Source organism: Lepidochelys kempii, chromosome 1, assembly GCF_965140285.1.
Source record: "Lepidochelys kempii isolate rLepKem1 chromosome 1, rLepKem1.hap1, whole genome shotgun sequence".
Lineage (NCBI taxonomy): Eukaryota > Metazoa > Chordata > Testudines > Cheloniidae > Lepidochelys > Lepidochelys kempii.
In genome coordinates, this window is record NC_136380.1 from 63,931,399 (window position 1) to 63,949,292 (window position 17,894).

The 17,894-nt window shown below is 42.1% G+C and overlaps 1 protein-coding gene across 1 annotated transcript in view; it reads right to left on the minus strand.

Moving 5' to 3' along the window:
* Positions 1 to 990: 990 nt before the first annotated feature.
* Positions 991 to 17,894, minus strand: part of RGCC (regulator of cell cycle) — a 42,687-nt gene continuing 25,783 nt past the window's right edge. Inside the window, exons 3-5 of the mRNA XM_073324603.2 lie at positions 9,100 to 9,213; positions 7,425 to 7,487; positions 991 to 1,315 (exon numbers count right to left, since the gene is read on the minus strand). Coding sequence (XP_073180704.1) covers positions 1,308 to 1,315; positions 7,425 to 7,487; positions 9,100 to 9,213 — 185 coding nt within the window. The 3' untranslated portion in view covers positions 991 to 1,307. The remainder of the gene's footprint in view (positions 1,316 to 7,424; positions 7,488 to 9,099; positions 9,214 to 17,894) is intronic.

Consider the following 17,894-nt stretch of genomic DNA (forward strand, 5'->3'; position numbering starts at 1 on the left):
AAACTAAGGAGTGGGTCCCCACCCTGCCGAAGCCCGAGCCTCACCACCTGGGGCTGAAGCCTGAGCCCAACCCACCCTCCTGCACTCGTAACTTAGTTTTGCGGGGGCCCCATGTGGTGTGGGGCCCTGGGCAATTGCTATGTCATAATGCCAACCCAGATTCCCCCACCTACTTTGAGAATCCTACGTGGGGCCTCTTCTTCAGTAAGAGCTCACTAGCTGTGGCACAGCATCAATGCTTAGGTGGCTTTGCAAATGCTGACAAGCCAAAAACTAAGGTGCCTACAGGCACTGGCAGGCACAGGCTCCCAAAAAGACAGTTACCTAAATACTTATGTGGCTCTGACCCAAAGTGACTTACATGGCTAAGTCACACTTTGAAAAGTGACTTAGGTACGTAGGAGCCTAAATCTTACTGAAAGTCAATGGGATGATCACTGAATGCTCCGCTCAGCATTGCAAGGCCTAAGCACCTTTAAATAACTTGGACTTAAGTGCGTTGGCTCCCAATCAGTGTTTGACTTAGAATGGTTCATTCAATATTATTAACATTTAAATGACACCACCAAAGCTTGGAAGTTCATTAAGGGGTCTCTTAGATAGGGCTTGAAAGCTCTTACACACACAAATCTAAGGGGTACTGAAGTCCGCAGAATTATACAAGACTTATTCTACTGTGAGATCAGCATTTGGCTCAATTTATTCTATTCCCTAGGTATTTAAAATAATATGTAATACTCACAATTACCAACTTTGGCCCTTTAATTGAGAAAAATGTAAAGTTTTGCATAAAGCCTGCATTTTGTTATTTTGCCTATCATGAAGTAAGTTATCAGACATTTTAAAAGCTAATGCATGTTCTCAGGAACCGAGATAAGTTTAATTTATTAAGTTTCAATCTTCTTAAACCCGCAGAGAGATTTTAGACAGCTAGATTTCAGTTCAGGTTTTATTTGTATACAAAAATATATTAAAAGCATTAAAGTTTCCAACTATATAAAATTACAAATATATTTTCATAAAAGCAATTTTAAATTAAAATTTAAGCTATATTTTTAAGAAAAAAATATAGTAACTGCACATTTAAATTATCTGATCCTGCCTGCCGCAAAGTAACAAAACTGATGTCATCAGTTAAATGCTTAGAGAAGGTGACTATTGTTATGTTCAGAAGATGAATATGCTGGATAGCAAAGTTGACAGTTGTCAGACATGGCAGCAGCTTTCAGTGATCCACACACTAGGTCTTCATTGCATCTTTCAAGGAATTATCTGTAGACAGGGATGATGCCAAAAATCCCTTTGCTTCACATACCTGTAAACATGAAAGATGAGAGATCCCAAATGCTACACTTCGCAAGATTACATTTCACTTACAAAATGTCATATTTGATGTCCCGTTTCTTAAATTCTCTGCTGTTTAACTGACATGAAAGGGGAGAAAGCCAAAAAATATATAGAGAAGCCAAAAAGTTATAAAGATTGTAAAGTTGTAATGGTTTAAGAAAATCACTGCTCTAGTGTGTGTCTTAGGTACCAAAAGGCATCTGCACAAGTAAATGTAGGCTGTTACATAACCCCAACTATATAGTAGAACTCAAAATATGTGATAGTAATATAAGACTGAAGTTGGTCTTCTTCACTGCATTACAGAGTCAAATATAAAGTTGGTATGTGAAAGTAGAGGCCGTTACATTGTGAATGAATAAGACAGGGTTGAAAAACCATGGACCATTGTCTTATTAGAATGCACTATAGCAGCAGCAGGTGGCATTCAACCTCTCAACTTGCCCTGCATTATGAAATGGACAATCTTATGAAGTCAGTATGAAACAGACAGCCCAAAAAAGTCACCTGCAACACAGCTGTGAAAGCCCTAGCAGCAAAAACCCAAAGAAAAGGTTGTATCAGACTCTCCTTTTTGGGTTTTGCTCTTCCTTGAATACCAAATCTCCTGACTCTCTGCCCTTCTGGAAAGGGTCTACAGATTAATAAATTTAATCTCACTGGTAAAGAATGGATAGCTCTAGAATGAATCCATTGCAAAAGATAGTAAATAAGAAAATACTTAAAATAAGTGAAACTAGGCCAGAATTAAGATACAAGTGAGAAGACAGCAAAGGCTAAACACCAATAAGCCAGATCATAACACAAGTTTACGATCATAAAAGAAGTCATCTTGAGTTAAACTCAAGGCAAATCAACTAAGGCTTAAAAAATACAAAGAAGGAAAAACAAAGGATTTAAAAAAATTCCCACCATCAATTTGTATTACTCCTTTCATTCTTTGTTTGTACTGCTTATTTAGGGCCCAGTGGGCTCACTCTGTTTGCATGCAAAGGAATACAAGACCATGGCCCAAATGAACAGCACAGGCAAACGGTGAGAAGGGGAATAGATGTAACACAATATTTAAAAAGAGAAGTGTTTTTCCATATAGTCTGATGAAGAGCCAAGGAATAGTGCAACTGAATAACAGATTGTCAGGTAGTGACAAATTTGGTCTGTATTTAATGGAGACTAGATCAACTGATTTTTTTTTTTTAAATTTAAAGTATAAGGTATGGACTTCCATTCCATAATCATTTTGTAAAGACAATGACAGCAGTCTAATACTTACATTTATACCAGTCATTCATAGTTACTGGCCAGTTATTTAGACGTATAGGACTATGAGACACAAGCCTGTTTTTCACAGTGTTGAATCAGTTTTTGAAGAACTCTTGCTTGCATAATAGGTGCACTATCAAAGCAACTTCATGATATATGGTTTGTTTTACGTCCCAAAAATGCTATATGTAAGAAGGTGTTAGTCAAAATCAAGTTGCATTTGGCTGTTAAAAAATGGGAATATATACAAGGAGGGAGGGGAGTGGATAAATGAGCGCATCTATGTAGCATATGATCACACTATCAGACAGGAAAAGCAGACTAGAGAGACCTAAAAGTAAAAATACATGGAGAAAGGCTGATCTGTCCCCATGTTCTACCCCATTACTTCTCATAGATTCATAGATTCATAGATATTTAGGTCAGAAGGGACCATTATGATCATCTAGTCTGACCTCCTGCACAATGCAGGCCACAGAACTTCACCCACCACTCCTAAAAAAGACCTCACACCTATATCTGTGCTATTGAAGTCCTCAAATTGTAGTTTGAAGACCTCAAGGAGCAGAGAATCCTCCAGCAAGTGACCCATGCCCCATGCTACAGAGGAAGGCGAAAAACCTCCAGGGCCTTCCAATCTGCCCTGGAGGAAAATTCCTTCCCGACCCCAAATATGGCGATCAGCTAAACCCTGAGCATATGGGCAAGATTCATCAGCCAGATACTACAGAAAATTCTTTCCCGGGTAACTTGGATCTTACCCCATCTAAAAACCCATCACAGGCCATTGGGCCTATTTACCATGAATATTTAATTACCAAAACCATGTTATCCCATCATACCATCTCCTCCATAAACTTATCGAGTTTAATCTTAAAGCAAGATAGATCTTTTGCCCCCACTACTTCCCTCGGAAGGCTATTCCAAAACTTCACTCCTCTGATGGTTAGAAACCTTCGTCTAATTTCTAATCTAAATTTCCTAGTGGCCAGTTTATATCCATTTGTTCTTGTGTCCACATTGGTACTGAGTTTAAATAATTCCTCTCCCTCTCTGGTATTTATCCCTCTGATATATTTATAGAGAGCAATCATATCTCCCCTCAACCTTCTTTTAGTTAGGCTAAACAAGCCAAGCTCCCTGAGTCTCCTTTCATAAGACAAGTTTTCCATTCCTCGGATCATCCTAGTAGCCCTTCTCTGTACCTGTTCCAGTTTGAATTCATCCTTCTTAAACATGGGAGACCAGAACTGCACACAGTATTCCAGGTGAGGTCTCACCAGTGCCTTATATAACGGTACTAAAACCTCCTTATCCCTACTGGAAATACCTCTCCTGATGCATCCCAAGACGACATTAGCTTTTTTCACAGCCATATCACATTGGCAGCTCATAGTCAACCTATGATCAACCAATACTCCAAGGTCCTTTTCCTCCTCCGTTACTTCTAGTTGATGCGTCCCTATCTTATAACTAAAATTCTTGTTATTAATCCCTAAATGCATGACCTTACACTTCTCACTATTAAATTTCATCCTATTCCTATTACTCCAGTTTACAAGGTCATCCAGATCCTCCTGTAGGGTATCCCTGTCCTTCTCTAAATTAGCAATACCTCCCAGCTTTGTATCATCTGCAAACTTTATTAGCACACTCCCACTTTTTGTGCCCAGGTCAGTAATAAAAAGATTAAATAAGATTGGTCCCAAAACTGATCCTTGAGGAACTCCACTGGTAACCTCCCTCCAACTTGACAGTTCACCTTTCAGTAGGACCCGTTGTAGTCTCCCCTTTAACCAATTCCCTATCCACCTTTCAATTTTCCTATTGATGCCCATCTTATCCAATTTAACTAATAATTCCCCATGTGGCACAGTATCAAACGCCTTACTAAAATCTAAATAAATTAGATCCACTGCGTTTCCTTTATCTAAAAAATCTGTTACTCTCTCAAAGAAGGAAATCAGGTTGGTTTGGCACGATCTACCTTTTGTAAAACCATGTTGTATTTTGTCCCATTTACCATTGACTTCAATGTCCTTAACTACCTTCTCCTTCAAAATTTTTTCCAAGACCTTGCATACTACAGATGTCAAACTAACAGGCCTATAATTACTTGGATCACTTTTTTTCCCTTTCTTAAAAATAGGAACTATGTTAGCAATTCTCCAATCATATGGTACAACCCCTGAATTTACAGATTCATTAAAAATTCTTGCTAATGGGCTTGCAATTTCTTGTGCCAATTCTTTTAATATTCTTGGATGAAGATTATCTGGGCCCCCCGATTTAGCCCCATTAAGCTGTTTGAGTTTCGCTTCTACCTCAGATATGGTGATGTCTACCTCCATATCCTCATTCCCATTTATCATGCTACCATTATCCCTAAGATCCTCTTTAGTCTTATTAAAGACTGAGGCAAAGTATTTGTTTAGATATTGGGCCATGTCTAGATTATCCTTGACCTCCACTCCATCCTCAGTTTTTAACGGTCCCACTTCTTCTTTCTTTGTTTTCTTCCTATTTATATGACTATAGAACCTTTTACTATTGGTTTTAATTCCCTTTGCAAGGTCCAACTCTACTTGACTTTTAGCCTGTCTCACTTTATCCCTACATATTCTGACCTCAATAAGGTAGCTTTCCTTACTGATCCCTCCCTTCTTCCACTCCCTATATGCTTTCTGCTTTTTCTTAATTACCTCTCTAAGATGCTTGCTCATCCAGCTTGGTCTACAACTCCTGCCTATGAATTTTTTCCCCTTTCTTGGGATGCAGGCTTCCGATAGCTTCTGCAGCTTTAATTTAAAATAATCCCAGGCCTCCTCTACCTTTAAACCCATAAATTCTTCAGTCCAATCCACTTCCCTAACTAATTTCCTTACTTTTTGAAAGTCAGCCCTTTTGAAATCAAAAACCCTAGTTGCAGATTTATTTTTGTTAATCCTTCCATTCAGTTTGAACTGAATTAGCTCATGATCACTTGAGCCAAGATTATCCCCTACAACCATTTCCTCTATGAGATCCTCATTACTCGCCAAGACCAAATCTAAAATGGCATCCCCTCTAGTCGGTTCAGCAACTACTTGTTGAAGGAATCCATCAGCTATCGCATCTAGGAAAATCTGAGCCCTATTATTATTACTAGCACTCATCCTCCAGTCTATATCTGGGAAGTTAAAGTCTCCCATGATCACACAGTTTCCATTAGTATTTACTTTATTAAAAACATTAAAAAGGGCTCTATCCATATCCAAATTAGATCCCGGCGGTCTATAGCACACCCCAAGCACTATCCCAGGGGAGGCTCTAATAGCTTTCTTCCCCAATTTAATTATTGCCCAGACAGACTCAGTCATATCCATTTCATCGCTTCTTATTTCTTTACATTCTATCTCATCATTGATATACAGTGCTACTCCACCACCTTTACCTTTATTTCGGTCTTTCCTAAACAGCACATACCCTTCAATACCTGTAGCCCAGTCATGACTACTATTCCACCAGGTCTCTGTTATACCTATAATATCTGGTTTCACTTCCTGCACCAGTAACTCTAGTTCCTCCATTTTGTTACCTAGGCTCCTTGCATTAGTGTACAAACATCTTAATTTTTGCTGTTTGGCCTCACTCACATTCTGTACCCTATTAGGCACAGTTATTTTACTACCAGTATAACCTATTAGACTTGTATCTACACTGCCCTTCCTCCTACCTACAGCTGTATCCACTCTTACTTCATTTTCTTTCCACTCTATGCTAAATTCTGGCGTGGAGATTACCTGGACATCTCCCAACCATCTCCCCCAAATTCCTAGTTTAAAGCTCTCTTAATCAGTTGTGCCAGCCTCCATCCTAGAAGTCTATTTCCTTCCCTACTCAGATGAAGTCCATCCCGAGAGAACTGTCCTCTATCCATGAATGCCTCCCAATGGCCATACATCCCAAAGCCCTCCTTATAGCACCACTGCCTAAGCCATCTATTGATAGTCATAATCTTGTCACACCTTTGTTGCCCTTCTCTAGGAACAGGCAGAATCCCACTAAAGATCACCTGAGCCTCAATTTCCTTAAGCGTCCTCCCCAGCCTAACATAGTCTCCCTTAATACTTTCCAGTGAGAATCTAGCCGTATCATTTGTTCCCACATGAAGGATAATTAGGGGATTCTTTCCCGCTCCCTTTAGAATCCTTTTTAACCTCAGGTCTACATCCCGTATCTTAGCACCTGGAAGACAGCACACCCTCCTATTTTCTGGATCAGCTCTGGTTACAGGCCTATCTATTCTTCTCAATAAAGAGTCCCCAATCACATAGACCTGCCTTTTCCTAGTGACGGTGCTATTCTCCAGTCTATCCCCTGTTCCCTCTGGCTGCAAGTTTTTTCCATTCCCATTCTCCCTTGTAATCCTTTTTAACCCATCCTGTATCCTCCTGGGGCTCATATTTGGTGTAATCTCCATTAACTCTTCCCCTTTTCCTATAGGACTAACCGCTCTTCTCTTCTTCCTTGCCCTGTCACCTTCAGTGACTACCTGCTGAGCCCCTTCTTCATTTTCCAACTCTGCAAACCTATTCTGAAGCTCTATTTCTCCTTCACTAGCCCGTCTTTTCCTCTGCCTAGTTCTTTTAGTCACATGCTTCCACTGACCATGTTCTCCCACAACAAAGACACAAAAAGAACTCTAATATTTTAAAGGAAATTTTGTAAAAATACTGTTCCCACCCTACAACCCCATCTCCGCTGATGTATTGCATTGTAAATACTTTGACTTCCATCATTTTTAAGGTACCACACAAAGTGAATCTACTTACTTGCTAATGTCCTGTCAAGATCAGCAATAAAGTCTTCTAGTTCTTTTGTGTCCCCAAGCTTTGCTGCAAAATAAAAGAATAAGGTCAGCACCGTTTATAAGTGAAAAATGTAAGTCTCTGTCACTGAGGCAAATAAAGGCCATTAGAAACCACTTGAATTTTGAAGGACAACTCCCAACATTATTCTCAGTAGTATCTCACCTCTTCTTGATTATCTTCAGAGACCTCTCTGACCTTGACCTCTTCCTTTAATAGTCCTACTGCAATGTCCAAATGCTTCAGAGAAAAGACTGTCCTGATATCTGGCCTAAAATTTTGATTCCTTTATTTTAGGGAGTTAGTCACATGATGACATTAGAGCAAAACTCATTTTGTTTCCTTAAAAATTAGAAGTTAAGCTTTTTCCATCACTCTTAGATGTCCACTCCTTGATAGTGAAGAATTGTTATTTATGTATATATTCTAGTATTCTGTCCAATCTAGTTTTTTAATATTGCAAGTGGCTTCTATCACTTCCTTCTAGAGACTATTCCACAATTAAATAAACCTTGCTCTCAGAAATAGTTTCCGGACAGTCAGTCTAATTCTTTGCTAAGTCTCTGCTACCAACTTAATTGGATCCCATTACTCCTCATTATTACCCCTCCTAGTACCAAGGTAAATAGTTAATTCTTCTGATACTTGTAAGGTTATCTCCCCACCTCCCCTTAGATGGCTTAATCAAACGGTAGATATGTAGCTTTTTAATCTTTCCTCCTAAGTAAATCCCTCCACATTCCCTGTAATGGGTGCTCAATTGCACAGCCTTAATATTGCCTTAGCTTAGGTTATGTAAGGAATTTAAATTAAATATATGGCATGTCAGCATGTGTGTTCACATATGGGTAGGTGTGACCCTAAGCACCTCTGCATTGACACCCTACACACTATTGTACTCGCAAAAAGAAAAGGAGGACTTTTGGCACCTTCGAGATTAACAAATTTATTTGAGCATAAGCTTTTGTGAGCTACAGCTACACAGCTATTTTTAGCATGCTAGCACAAGCAGAGCTAATACAGCATACTCCCAGCTGCAGTGCAGACATCACTCTTCAGAAAAGGCGTAAGTTATCTGCGCTCAAGTTAAGGCCTCTCAAGTTAGCCTAGCTCAAGTGAGAGCAGTGATACTGCAAAGAGGAATTGTGTCAGCAGCTGACAAGTTCTGCTAACTCAAGTTGTAGCCTATCCACCCTGACAGGCCAGCCAACTCACATTAAAAGCACCGCTGCACTCAAGCATTTTTGTGTGCACAGGATGACTTAGACAACATTCAAGTTGTACCATGAGTTAACTCTACAATGAAAATAAACCCATTCAAGGAATTGTTTAGTAAGACACATCACAATTTTAGATCAGCCAAAAACTAATGTTTTCTTTAATGCTGTAGATTCATAGCTAATAGAGTTGGCAGGCCCACCTGTGAACCATTGGTTATTGCAGACATTACACCTAGTGTGCCATTGTGTTTAGCATAGATACTAGTAGGACTTATGTTTGAAGTAGTCTTAATACTAACACTCAGGAGTTTGTTCGCATCTTAAATATCAGTAGATTAACATTTTACAGAGATGAGTCTGCACCACTCAGAGTTCAGAAGAAACTTAAAACACTTAAAATAAGATTATTATAGATTTACCTTTACAAGGAGTTACTGCTGGAGATGGTAAAGTTGGAGTTGGAACTGACATTGTTGGAGAGTTAAGTTTTTCATCACTGAAGCTAAAACTATTTCTGTAGAGTGAATCTGCACCTGTAAAACAAATTCTAAGCATTAGAAATTAAAACCAATGCCCATGGCAAGTTTATAACAGTAACAAAACAAAACAAAAAAATATAAACATCATAGGTGGAGTTTGGGAGTGGTATGGGGGGAGGGGGTATGGGGAGGCAGCCTGAGTGTGCAATCGAATGAGTTCCACAGAGGAGACAAGAGATGTGCTGCTCCCAGCTTGTGACCCTGAGACAGGGAGTCAAAATTTTGTTTATAAACACAGTGATTAACAGGTGATTATGATAAGAAAGGGCTGTTAGGATGTTTCCTAAAGTTAAATGATCTGTTCCAAGTTTGGTGAACTGCAAAAAGTAAGTAGCCTAAATGATAGAAAGTAATTGTATATTTTTCTACAGTTGTTTCAGTTGTTGTATTCAGGAAGTAGTCACAAAGTTACTAATACAACAAGGAGTCCGGTGGCACCTTAAAGACTAACAGATTTATTTGAGCATAAGCTTTTGTGGGTAAAAAACCCACTTCTTCAGATGCATGGCCACTGTGATGGGTTGGATCACAGAAACCCCCTTGGGGCTGCCAACTGATGTGCCAAGACTACTTCTACCCTTGCTTTTCCTGCCCTCCCAGCTTGGGACTTCAGTGCCCTGCCTGGTTTGAGCCAGACCCACTAGATTGCTGCAAACCCAGACGCAGGTCTGAATCACATCCCCTAACAGCTGTAGGCTTAATTGAAAGCCGTTTAAGAAATGTTCCTGTCTTTAACACTCAGATGCTCAATTTCTAATGGGGTCCATAGAATCATAGAATATCAGAGTTGGAAGGGACCTCTGGAGGTCATCTAGTCCAACCCCCTGCCCAGAGCAGGACCAATCCTAACTAAATCATCCCAGCCAGGGCTTTGGCAAGCCTGACCTTAAAAACTTCTAAGGAAGGGGATTCCACTACCTCCCTAGGTAACGCATTCCAGTGCTTCACCACCGTCCTAATGAAAAAGTTTTTCCTAATATCCAACCTAAATCTCCCCCACTGCAACTTGAGACCATTACTCCTTGTCCTGTCATCTGCTATCACTGAGAATAGTCTAGATCCATCCTCTTTGGATCCACCTTTCAGGTAGTTAAAAGCAGCTATCAAATCCCCCCTCATTCTTCTCTTCCGTAGACTAAACAATCCCAGTTCCCTCAGCCTCTCCTCATAAGTCATGTGTTCCAGACCCCCAATCATTTTTGTTGCCCTTCGCTGGACTCTTTCAAATTTCTCCACATCCTTCTTGCAGTGTGGAGCCCAAAACTGGACACAATACTCCAGATGAGGCCTCACTAATGTCGAATAGAGGGGAACGATCACGTCCCTCGATCTGCTGGCAATGCCCCTACTTATACACCCCAAAATGCCATTGGCCTTCTTGGCAACAAGGGCACACTGTTGCCTCATATCCAGCTTCTCGTCCACTGTCACCCCTAGGTCCTTCTCTGCAGAACTGCTGCCTAGCCATTCGGTCCCTAGTCTGTAGCGGTGCATTGGATTCTTCCATCCTAAGTGCAGGCCTCTGCACTTGTCCTTGTTGAACCTCATCAGATTTCTTTTGGCCCAATCCTCCAATTTGTCTAGGTCCCTCTGTATCCTATCCCTACCCTCCAGGGTATCTACCACTCCTCCCAGTTTAGTGTCATCCACAAACTTGCTGAGGGTACAATCCACACCATCCTCCAGATCATTAATGAAGATATTGAACAAAACCGGCCCCAGAACCGACCCTTGGGGCACTCCGCTAGAAACCAGCTGCCAACTAGACATGGAGCCATTGATCACTACCCGTTGAGCCCGACAATCTAGCCAACTTTCTACCCACCTTGTAGTGCATCCATCCAGCCCATACTACTTTAACTTGCTGACAAGAATACTGTGGGAGACCGTGTCAAAAGCTTTGCTAAAGTCGAGGAATAACACGTTCACTGCTTTCCCTTCATCCACAGAACTAGTTATCTCATCATAGAAGGCAATTAGGTTAGTCAGGCATGACTTTCCCTTGGTGAATCCATGCTGACTGTTCCTGATCACCTTCCTCTCCTCTAAGTGCTTCAGAATTGATTCCTTGAGGACATGCTCCATGATTTTTCCAGGGATTGAGGTGAGGCAGACTGGCCTGTAGTTCCCAGGATCCTCCTTCTTCCCTTTTTTTAAAGATTGGCACTACATTGGCCTTTTTCCAGTCATCTGGGACTTCCCCGGATCACCATGAGTTTTCAAAGATAATGGCCAATGGCTCTGTAATCACATCCGCCAATTCCTTTAGCACTCTCGGATGCAACGCATCCAGCCCCATGGGAAGGGGTGAGATAGCTTGTCTGGACTCGTCCAACCCCCAGATAAATCAGTTTTACCCAGTATAAGGCTTATACAGGGTAAACTCTAATTGTTCACCCTCTATAACACTGATAGAGAGATATGTACAACTGTTTGCACACACACCCCCAGGTATTAATACATACTCTGGGTTAATTAATAAGTAAAAAGTGATTTTATTAAATACAGAAAGTAGGACTTAAGTGGTTCCAAGTAGTAACAGACAGAACAAAGTGAATTACCTAGCAAAATAAAATAGAACATGCAAGTCTATCTCTAATACAGTAAGAAAACTGAATACAGATAAAAACCTCACCCTCAGAGGAATTCCAGCAAGCTTACTTTTACAGACTAGTCTCCTTCTAGTCTGGGTCCAGCAATTACTCACACCCCCTGTAGTTGCTGTCCTTTGTTCCAGTTTCTTTCAGGTATCCTTGGGGTGGGAGAGGCTCTCTCTTGAGCCAGCTGAAGACAAAATGGAGGGGTCTCCCCAGGGTTTAAATAGACTTTCTCTTGTGGGTGGACACCACTCCCTCCCCCGTGTAGAATCCCAGCTACAATATGGAGTTTTGGAGTCACATGGGCCAGTCACATGTCCATGCATGACTCGGAACTGACAGGTAGCATCAACACTGGTTCTCCAGTTGTGAGGTTGTGAGGTAATTCCCTTCTCTTCATGTGTCAGTATAATAATGCCTGCATCTGTAATTTTCACTCTATGCATCTGAAGTTGTTTTTTTTTTAAACCCACGAAAGCTTGTGCCCAAATAAATCTGTTAGTCTTTAAGGTGCCTCCGGACTCCTTGTTGTTTTTGTGGATACAGACTAACATGATTACCCTCTGATTCTTGACAAAGTTACTAATATCTTTCTTTGAGAAGATAACTAATTTTTTTAGCCAAAAGAAATGCAGTAGCTCTAATCTACCTGGATGTCAGTAAGGCATTTGATACAGTTACACAAGAGAAATTATTAGTTAAACTGGAAAAGATGGGGATGAATATGAGAACTGAAAGGTGAACAGGAACTGGTTAAAGAGGAGACTACAATAGGTCATACTGAAAGATGAACCATCAGGCTAGAGGGATGTTACCAGTGGAGTTCCTCAGGGATCCCAAGACTGATCCATCTTATTTAACATTTTTATTATTGACCTTGGCACAAGAAGTGGGAGTGTGCTAATAAAATTTGTGGATGACACAAAGTTGTGAGGTATTGCCAATATGGAGGAGGATTGAAATATCATACAAGACGATCTGGATGACACTGTAAACTGGAGTAATAGAAATGGGATTATATTTAGTAGTACAAAGTGCAACGTCATGCACTTAGGGACTAACAAAAAGAATTTTTACTATAAGCTGGGGACTTATCAGTTGGAAGTGACGGAGGACCAAGACAGGCCTGGGTGTATTGGTTGATCACAGAATGAATATGAACCGTCAATGTGATTCAGCCTTGAAAAAGGCTAATGCAGTCCTGGGGTGCTTCAGAAAATGTATTTCCAATAGAGACAGGGAAGTGTTAGTACCATGAGACAGGGCACTGGTGAGACCTCATCTGGAATACAGTGTGCAATTCTGGTCTCCAATGTTCAAGAAAGGTGAATTCAAACTGGAACAGATGCAGAGAAGGGCTACTAGGATGATCTGAGGAATGGAAAACCTACCTTATGAGTGGAGACTCAAAGAGCTTGACTTCTTTAACCCAACCAAAAGAAGGCTGAGGGGAGATATGATTGCTCCCTATAAATACATCAGAGGGAGAAATACCAAGGAGGGAGAGGAGTTCTTTAAATTAAGCACTGCAATGTGGACCCCAGAACAAATGGATATGAACTGGCCTTCAACAAGTTTAGGCTTGAAACTAGGTAAAGGTTTCTAACCATCAGAGGAGTGAAATTCTAGAGCAGCCTCCCAAGGGGAGCAGTGGGGGCAAAAAACCTATCTAGCTTCAAGACTGAGTCTGATAAATTTCTGGAGGGGATGGTATGACAGGACTGCCTACAATGCATGTGGCCCATTGGTGACTGCCTGTAGCAAAAATCCCCAATGACTGGGGAAGGGACACTAGATGTGTGCCGCTTCCCACAGCTCCCATTGGTTGGGAACGGCCACTGGGAGCTACAGGGGGCCGTGCCTGCAGGCAGTCAACATAAACAAAATGTCTCGCAGCCTGCCAGCAAATTACCCTGATGTGCCATGTGCCGAAGGCTGCCGACCCCTACTTTAAACCATGATTTGAGGACTTCAGTAACTCAGCCAGAGGCTACAGTTCTATTACAGGAGTGAGTGGGTGAGGTTCTGTATCCTGCAGTGTGCAGGTGGTCAGACTAGATGACCACGATGGTCCCCTCTGACTTTAGTAAGAGTATTTGAGAAAGAATATACTTTAAAGTTTTAAAGCTAACCAGTGTCCCTTAAGTGACTTGCCACAAGATGTCAGAACCAGCTGCGTAGCTGCCTATTAACCCCCGCACAGGGGCTCAGGGCTGTGGCGGGGAGAAATCTCTCTCCCCGTTGGCCCCAGCACGGACCTGCCCCAAACTTGCCATGGCCGGGAGAGAGGAGCCCCTCCCTCAGCCCAGCCCAGCACCGCCTGAGTTGCCGCAGCCGGGGAGAGGGCTGTGGGGGAGTCCTTTCCCCCCTCCACAGCCCCAGGGAAGCCTGCATCCCAAACCCCTCATCCCCAGCTACACCCCAGAGACAATACCCCAACCCTCTGCCCCGAGCCCCCTCCCACATCCCGAACCCCTCATCGCCAGACCCACCCCAGAGCCTTCACCCCTAGCTGGAGCATTCATCTCCTGCCCCAGGCCTGTGCTCCCTCCAGCACCTCAAACCCCTCATCCCCAGCCCTACCCCCCCAGCCAGAGCTCTCATCCCCCCACACTCCAACCCTCTGCCCCAGCCGCGAGCCCCCTCCCACACTCTGAACCCCTCGACCCCACCCCCACCACATGAATTTTGTTATGTGCATCAATATGAAGGTGATATGTCACACATCTCCTCCATATTTGTGCACATAACAAAATTCATTCCACACATGGATGTAAAAAATTTGAGGGAACACTGGTCAGAACACATTAGTATTAGAGCTGAGAGGGTCTAATATTTATTTATTTTTCTTTCTTGATATAGGAATTAGATACAGTGCTCCTGTCAGATAATTTCTAAAGTTATCTGCCAAAAAACAAGAGTTTTCAGTTGTCAGCCCCTAGAATTACAATTAAAGTTGACCATCTCCCTCCCCCTGCCAAAAAATCTGAAATAGCATCCATGTGGGCAGGCATGGAATATGCCACACACATACACAGACGTCCCCGTTGGCCTGACTGGAGCGGCCCCTCCTTAAATACAGAAGTCAAACTACACGTATGGTAAATGTCTGCACCCTCAGACAAAAAATTTCTGCAAGAAGCATCAGGCAGAATGCCTGAAAGGTTATAGAACAGATTCATCGATTTTTAAGGCCAGAAGAGACCATTAGATCATCCATCATTTCAAAACCAGTGTTTCAATGTCTATATGTTAGAAAGCGCTTAATCTCAGACACCCTCCAGAATAAGGGCAGGAGAGAGAAATGTCACAGTGTGCCAAATGTATCCCTTGTGTAATTTCATCAAATTCAGTAGCTACGCCACCTCAGTTGAAGTCCTTATGTGCCTTGCCTGATTCACAATGGCAAGACAAAATGTGTTAAACTGAACTGTTTTTAAAATACCATTTAAAAACTTGTAGCAAACATAGCCCCACAAAAGCAGGGTCAGGGTGTAACACTGCAATTGCAATGTCAATGCTGAATAAATACAACGTGCGATAATCTAAGGCAGTATGCAAAATTACATTGAGAACAGAGATGCACATCAGCCACTATTATTAGCAACAGATGCTTCTGACACTTCACACAATCTGACCACCATAGAGGAGTGAAACGTCATTTGTTCCTACCTCTGACAAATTTTTCCTCCCTCTTTCTGCCTAATCTACTCTACCTTTCTTCAAAATCTCATTTCCTTTGCCTATAACTCTTGATATCACTCCCTCTGCTTTTTTAGATCTTGTGTCTTTGGATAATTTTTTTAAATATAGTTCTTTTATACAGGACTCTGAGATGCCAGCCCATGATACCTCCTACAGAGATGATATTCTGCACTCTTATTTTATAGGACTTGTGGAGAAAGGCTGAATGTGTTATGGAAAAGCAATAGGTCTAATCCCCTCATAAATGTTATTTGGTTCGGGATGTGGGGCAAAGCTTTTAGGTTTTTTCAACAAAAAATTCAACACTTCTGAGGCCAGGGGACCTGTGCCTCTTTTCATAATAATGGCCCCATGACACCCAGTTCTTGAAAAGTATTAGTCACAGTTCCAGTGAACGGAAGAGTTGTTATTGTGTGATACCTAGAGCTGCCAGCTCCCACATTAGGAGCCAACAACCTGAAAAATGTAGTTCTACAAAACTAACATTTGAATTTGAATTCAATAATGCACTTCATTTAATTAGGACATCTCCCAGGAGACAAGTTTAAACCTCATTATGCTTTACCGCAATGGCTGCTGCTCAGTGCTGATGGTGATGGTGATTCTGCTTAGGCGGGATGCCTACAGATGATTTAGTTGTGCTTGTTTTTTGGTGTTTCCCTGTGCATGACTGCACTACAGTGCTACTGCTGCACCTACACTACTGTAGTGAAGACACTTGCTAAAGCAACAGAAAGGGTTTTTATGTCACTGTAGTAAATCCACCTCCTTGAGAGGTAGTGACTAGAAGACCCCATGAAGAGGAAGTTACTCACCTTGTGCAGTAACAATGGCTCTTCGAGATGTGTGTCCCTATGGGTGCTCCACTTTAGGTGTCTGTGTACCCCTACACCTCTAATCGGAGATTTTTGGTATCAGAGTCCCAATGAGCCCGCGCATGTGCTCTCCCTCCCTCGTGGTCTGCCTCAAGGCTATTCAGCACTGCATGGGCGAACCCCCCTCACTTCCTTCTCTACCACAGAGCCCTATAGAGAACTCTGAAGTAGAGGGGAGGAGGGCGGGTTGTGGAGCACCCATGGGGACACACATCTCGAAGAACCGTCATTACTGCACAAGGTGAGTAACTTCCTCTTCTTCTTTGAGTAGTGTCCCTATGGGTGCTCCACTTTAGGTGACTCCGGAGCAGTACCCACCACTGGAGGCTGGGACTTCAGAGCGGAGTCTTTTACTATAGAGAGTACTGTGGAGTCGAAGATGGTGTCAGCGGCCAAATCTTCAGTGATCACATAATGTTCTGTGGAAGTATGAACAGAGGCCTCAAACATTGTTCTACAGAATGGGGAGATTGAGGTAGGAACTGATCTCATGGAGTTCGTATGGACGGGAGCAAGTTGCACCCTTGCTAAGTGGTTAATGCAACTAGAGACACATTTGGATAGTCTTTGAGGAGATATCACAGAGCTTTAGAACCTTTCTGTGGATGAAAGGAGGAGCTTAGGGGATTTCCTGAAGTCCTTAGTCCTGTCCAAGTAGAATATTCATGTCCTTCTATTATATGCACTATTGTCTCCCAGTTGTCACAATGTGGTTTTGGGAAAAAACAGGGAGGTGGATCTGTTGATTCATATGGAAAGTACAGAAAAAGTAGGGAGAAACTTGGAATATGGCCTTAGAGTTTTGGTTTTTTGTTTTGTTTTTTTTTAAAAGACAAAGGCCATGAATAGTGCTGCTATTTCTCCTGTGTGCCTAGCTGAGGTGATGGCAATTAGAAATGCTGTCATCATGGACAGGTGTGAGAGAGAACAAGTTGCCCTGGACTCAGAGGGAGGTCTAGTCCAAGCCCTGAGAACTAGATTAAAGTCCCAGGCTGGAGTGGGTGGTGTCACATGGGGGAAGAGAGAGTCCCAATGCCCTTAAAGAGTCTATGCATTAGTGGTTGAGCAAACTCCAAGTGGGAAACCATTTTTGCCATGAGATGTACCATAAGGGAGCTGAGTGAGAGTTTAAAAAGGGAGGAAAGATGAGGTTGGGTCTATCCATTTGGAATGGTACAAACTTGGAGTTGTTTCTATTTTGTAGATAGGTATGTGGAGTGGTCAACTTGTGGTTGTGTTGCAACATGTGTTTCAGCTTGTCAGAGCATTTGGCTTCTAAGCCTTGGAACAAAAAGATCCAAGCCTGGAGGTGGAGGACCCATTGGTTGGGGTGAAGGGTCAGCCCATTGTTTTGAGAGAGAGGGTGAGGAATGGGCTGACATCAGAGGAACAGGAGGGCATATTGCCATCTGCATCAGGTAAGGGAGCCAGACTTGTCATAGTCAAGAGGGGCAATCACAATAACTCTCACTTGTTTTGTTGAATTTTCAACAGATTC